The sequence below is a fragment of the Pseudomyrmex gracilis genome, unplaced genomic scaffold, assembly GCF_002006095.1.
Source record: "Pseudomyrmex gracilis isolate BER0280 unplaced genomic scaffold, ASM200609v1 scaffold_281, whole genome shotgun sequence".
Classification (NCBI taxonomy): Eukaryota; Metazoa; Arthropoda; class Insecta; order Hymenoptera; family Formicidae; genus Pseudomyrmex; species Pseudomyrmex gracilis.
In genome coordinates this window covers 334-6,008 of record NW_018020865.1, presented here as the reverse complement: position 1 = coordinate 6,008, position 5,675 = coordinate 334, and the positions used below count along the sequence as shown (strand labels likewise).

At 30.7% G+C, this 5,675-nt stretch overlaps 2 protein-coding genes across 5 annotated transcripts in view; both read right to left on the bottom strand.

Annotated features, from left to right (window-relative positions):
* The window catches only part of LOC109859745 (sodium-coupled monocarboxylate transporter 1-like), a 14,193-nt gene extending 12,642 nt beyond the window's left edge, over positions 1-1,551 (bottom strand). Inside the window, exon 1 of one of the 2 annotated variants that reach the window (XM_020438282.1) lies at positions 1,346-1,551. The gene's annotated coding sequence lies outside the window, so the exon portion shown is untranslated. The remainder of the gene's footprint in view (positions 1-1,345) is intronic. The other variant, XM_020438281.1, reaches the window with a different exon arrangement.
* A 301-nt stretch (positions 1,552-1,852) lies between these two features.
* On the bottom strand, positions 1,853-4,739 carry LOC109859746 (integrin-alpha FG-GAP repeat-containing protein 2-like). Of its 3 annotated transcripts, XM_020438285.1 has the most exons (8): positions 4,584-4,739; positions 4,432-4,519; positions 4,156-4,351; positions 3,464-3,747; positions 2,880-3,297; positions 2,489-2,663; positions 2,177-2,411; positions 1,853-2,098 (listed from the first exon to the last, which is right to left on the bottom strand). In XM_020438285.1, the coding sequence occupies exons 1-8, from the start codon at positions 4,640-4,642 to the stop codon at positions 1,913-1,915; spliced, it is 1,641 nt and encodes a 546-aa protein (XP_020293874.1). In that variant the 5' UTR covers positions 4,643-4,739; the 3' UTR covers positions 1,853-1,912. The 3 variants fall into 3 exon arrangements, with proteins under 3 accessions (XP_020293874.1, XP_020293872.1, XP_020293873.1); XM_020438283.1 differs by having other exon boundaries at positions 2,489-3,297; XM_020438284.1 differs by having other exon boundaries at positions 2,489-3,297; positions 3,464-3,576.
* Positions 4,740-5,675: the final 936 nt, after the last annotated feature.

Genomic DNA, 5,675 nt, shown 5'->3' with positions numbered 1-5,675 from the left:
CTAAAAATACGGTAAATATTAATACATATACACACAATTCTAGTGTAAGTTTTATAAATCTCAAACTAGTGAGGGAGAAATGTCGCAAGTTACATGTTTGACTGCACAATGCGACCTTCATTATTCGAATTGTTCTATCCGTTTTATTCGGATAAAAATGTACTTTATACCGTTAAATTTCAGCTATGTGATGTTTAAAATATGTAGAGAAATATAATTGCATACGAAGAAATCAACTTAATTCATGTATAATACTTAAAGAAGTGCATAACGACTATTTCGCAATTTTTGACAAATATTATTTACAAAATTTTATTTCGACAAAACTGTTGCATTATGGCAAATCATCTTAGTGCAATCATTGCAGGATCATCGTTATTCATCGCTATTTTTGTGCAATATTTTTACAAATTGTCTATTAGGGTATATACTTATGGAAATGCATAACGACTTTTTTGCAATTTTTGACAAGTATTATTTACAAAATTTTATTTCGACAAAACTATTGTGTTATGGCAAATCATCTTAGTGCAATCATTTCAGGATCGTCGTTATTCATGATGCCATTTTTGTGTAATATTTTCACAATTTGCCTATTAGAGAACATTTCTCGGAATAATATGTTATTCGAGTTTCCACTTACTTTTGTTCCTTGACAATTAGCTGACTTATTTTTTCATTAGACGCTATTTATATTGAATTTTCTACAAAATGTAACTATTAATTTCAATTATTCACTATATAATCTATGTGTATCACTACATAATTTGTGTACCATATAGGGATATAATAAATAAAATTTAACCTTCTGTCTGCATAATGGGGATTTTAGTCCCCAAAAAAAAGTCTAATTTTTTCGTACTTTTTACTTCCGAATTTTTATTTGTCTTGCAAAAGTGTCGCTTCTACTTAAAGCAAAGATAAAGTATCAAAATTTTCTAAGGTTTTTTTAAAGCCTACAGCAATAAAAAAAGTTATCGTTTTTCAGACCGCGATACGAAGACGGCGTTAGTAAAAAATTTTGCAGACGGAGAAGGTTACTTACAATAGTACTTAGTATCTTGATTAAACTTCATTGATAACCATTTTCACTATCTTTTCTTCCGACTATATATGACACCGTTGCAAAGATATCACGTTTATAAAAATTTTTTTTAATATCATAAATAATAATATATTAGTTTATTAAAATTTATAGTCTTAAATCGTTAAATGTTATTTCTTTGTATTTTGTAATATATTAAGAATATATATATATATATATATATATATATAGATTATTTTATTTCAAGTACACTTTTCATATATATTTGCATTAAATTTTATTTTTGACCATTATACTTACTTCGATTATTTTCTCCTTTTTTGTACAATGTAACGATCTGGACTTTGCATTAGTGCAAAATATCAGCAATAAAATGACTGAATTTTGTGAAAAAATCGATTGCACAATCTACAATAATTATGTATAAACTTTATTGAACACAACGCAGGAATTTGGAAAAGTACCTGATGAAATCTTTATACACACTGGAAATGATGTGCTATGCGCTGCTATATGTTAGACTGATATATTCAACGTAATGTCAGCTTGATTTACAGCACTGCAGATAAAACGCTTCAACTCACAAAGTTCTGCAAATAGCCAAGAATCCTCTGTCCGCCAAAATTAATTTCATTAGTGATATCACCAATTACTTGTTTGTCAAAACTTAGCATTAAAAACTATCTTCGTAATTAATATGAATAGGTGTATCTTTCAGCTGAAGAGATATACCGAAGAAAGTGATAGAAAGTTTTGTTTTCAATTTTTTGTTAATGTAAAATGTTTCTTTTATTGTATATTAAATATTCATATTGTAGCTTAAGTATTCATAATTTTATTATACAGTCTTGTGTACAAATATAACATTTAATCGTTGTCTACGCTATACAATAACCACTCAGTTAACTGTTTTATCTTTTGTTGTTTCTCACTGATACTGCACTCGCCCAATAATTTCTTTAAGACCTGCACTTCATCCGGCTCAAAAGTTTTTGTAGGATCCAAAGGATTGATAGTCATGCTCGGTAAGGTAACATCATAATAAAGAAAAATCTAGAAAATATAAATACTAATATCGCAGACATCGTATTGAATTTATAAGTTAATATGTACAATTTATTTTTTAGGAACCTTGTTGTTAAAAGTATTATACACCAAACTAGGAGTGGATGCTCCCGGAGTCACACTGTAATTCCCTGTACAAAATGCTCTGACTGGCTCCTCGAATTGGAAACGTACACTGCACCGATGCTGGTCCAAAATATATGTCTGACCATCCCAAGCACAGGCAATTATCTCATCAGATTTATCACCTGTAACGTCTAGTCGACATAGAGCAAATATCTGATGATCTACTTGCATAGCCCTAAGAAAACAACATCTTACACATACAAATAAAATAAAATATATTTAAATATTATATTATACTATTATACTGTTTACCATAAGATGACCTCATCCTGAACTAGCATGATAGTTCCGTCAAGTGTCGCTAAAGCATAAGGTTTTCCTTTTTTTGAATCCTTTTCATCAGTAATCGTGTCATCTGTTTTTTTATCTTGTTTTTCATGTTTTGCAGTAGTGGTGTTGATACTGTTTCTATTGTTACTTGTACACGCTTCAGCAATACATGTATTAGAATTGTTATTACTGTTGTTTTTATTATTGTTGGTAATACTATGTTTATTATTGTTATTGCAGAGAAAATTCTTAAAAGGGGGTAACGTTTCCTTTGCAACATTTTTATCAAATTTTCCAAGAATAACTTTACTACCAATGAAGTTGCCATCCACTTCATCAGTGCTCGAGGAATCGACAGGAGTATAAAATTTACCTGTTTCTTGACTTCGTATCGCAAATTCTGTAACATATTCGTCTGTCATATCCAAACTACTTTTACGAATTACAGGTTGCGAGTAATTTCTTCTAAATTCGAGCGACGTGGCCTTGAAGGTTTTTATATCCAACTGACTGTCATCAGCAAAACTTTGCTTTGATAACTTATTTTTAGACATGTAATTAGGCAATTTAGGTTCAAGCGTCGAGATAAATGACGTTCTTCCAGGTTCTAGATCTCCGATAATGTCCGTTGAAATATTCGGATTGCGCATTCTAGATATTCCTAACGTTTGATAATCCACGGCTTCACACGAACAATCTTTTGTGTGACAGCCCTCCGACTTACATTTAATTCGCATGAATGTACCACCAGGTTGTGCAACTAACAAAGTTGATGTACCATCGCCAGTATGCTAAAACAAAAACAAACTTTTACATTACTCTTCATTTTCCATTATTTATATTAAAATTAATTGTGAATATTTATAGTAAACACTACAACAATTTAATTCGTTATACCTGTAGTTATATTGTTTATATTGCGAGCGTTATATTGTGTTGATTATTAATTCGTTATACCTGTAGTGTAACTGTTCCTATCTGATTAGTGCATTCCCATTTATTTAAGCCGACTAGTTTTCCTGTTCCTAAATCGGCATTACTTGACCATCTGTAAGATCTAACAACACGATCTGTCAGACCAAGAATCATCTCGTTAGCACCATCTCTATCAATATCAGCTATCAACACTATCTTTGTGTTAGTTGGTATTCTTTGTACATGTACACATTCCATTTTTCCAGACAGTTCGTTTATTTCACTAAGATTATTACTGTAGTCTGAACTTTGAGAATTTGGTAATTCTGTATACATACATACATATTTATTTATTTATATATATATATATATAGTTTAATGTTGCACTTTTACTATTCTGTGGAATATATATATACACACAAATGCTAATAAGCAATAGTGTTAACCCACACATCGCTATTTTGAGTAAATTATGCCTTAAGATTAAAAAAAAAAAAAAAAAGATGTTTGTTTATATAATTTTTTAAGATGTTTGTGTATTTTTATATTATATATAAAAATTTATATTATATAAATATAAAAACATTTAAGTTTTTAGAAATACTATTGAAAAACGTTCTTTAATAGCTAAAGCACATTACATAAATATCTTAATATTTCATTTTTTGTGAGTTGACACTGTATTGCTTATTAGCGTCCAAATATCTTATTATATTTTGAAACATTAGACGTACCAATACTTGCTTTAAAATTATCTTGTTCATGTTCTTGTTTATTATTAGGATTGACAGATCTAGGACTATAAAATATATGTGTCCATCCATCGCCACATATCACAACTAATGCATTACGTCCATAATTAAAAATATCTCCAATTGCTATGCTGGTTATAAGACCAAGGCCTGCGATCTTCTGCCATAATTCCAATCCCTGTTGTAGAAAAAGATATGTACATTATCTATAGTTTTAAGATATATCTCTTTTTATCAGTGTATATCTAATATATTTACTTTAAATATATAAAGTTCTCCTTCAGCTGTACCAACAACTAATTCATTATCACAATCATTATCAACATCTCCTATTGTTAAGCCATGTCTGGAAATAGCAACAGATAAGTCTTGTTGTTTATCAAGTAAATAATTTTAACTGTTAAACTTACCTGCATACAGTACCAGGTAATTCCCAATGTAATCTCTTTACAAAGTTAACAGCTCTCATGGTTAGGTTTTGTGGATTATAGTTGTTGCCACCGGTTTGGTGGCCAAACTATATGAGTAGCTTTTGCAGTTACTAGACCTAGAGAGATTGGTCCAAAGATATTAGAGTCCATAGAATGACCAACATGGTCTCCTTCTAACCAGCAGTGTCCTTCCGGTATCTACATTCCAACATTGTGGTTATGATTTGTATAAATATTGGTAAATACACAATAAAATACAAATTTGTACATGTATAAACAAAAAAACTTATCCATACTTCGAGAACACTGAGCTTATAGCCACGAGTATCTACAATATCTCCAGCAAGCCCTGTGACTCGTTTGATGAGTGTCTGATTTGGCACTTTGGGAGATATGACACACACTATGTCACCGTGTTGTATATTTTGATTTCGAATAGCCCAACGATTCAAAAATACGTAATCGGGATATCGCAAATCTGGATTCAGTGCAGGTTGCATGGAAACTCCTTCTACCCTAGCTACATATCCGACAGTGTCGCAAAAAGCGATCCCGATTGGGATGCCTATCAGGACATTACGAACGAAACGGGAAAGTCTCATCTATCAACTTTGGAACTACACCATGCTAGGTGTTTTTGTTCGATGTGCTTTAATGCTTTTATAGTCAATGAGAATAATTTGTTATTATGTATGTAGCCAATATAATTGTTACTTTTCTTTCTTGTTTTAAATATCCTGTATTTTTCACCACTTTCAGCATCATAAAATATTTCGTACCCAATTTTGCTAGCATTTATCAATATTCATTAACATATAAGTCGGAACAGAAATGAACATAACAAGTACTATTTATAAATTTCTACAAAGTGGAAACAAATAAGAAAAAAACAAAGATTTTATATAGCAAATTTGGTAAAAATCGATGGCTACGTTTCAATATTCAGTCTCGGTACTGGGAATCTATAGCACAAGCACCGAGCACATGTGACGTATAGGATGCGGTCCGATTCATGCTTAAGCGTATATTTATCTATCTATAGTATACGTGACATATACTACAGATAAATGC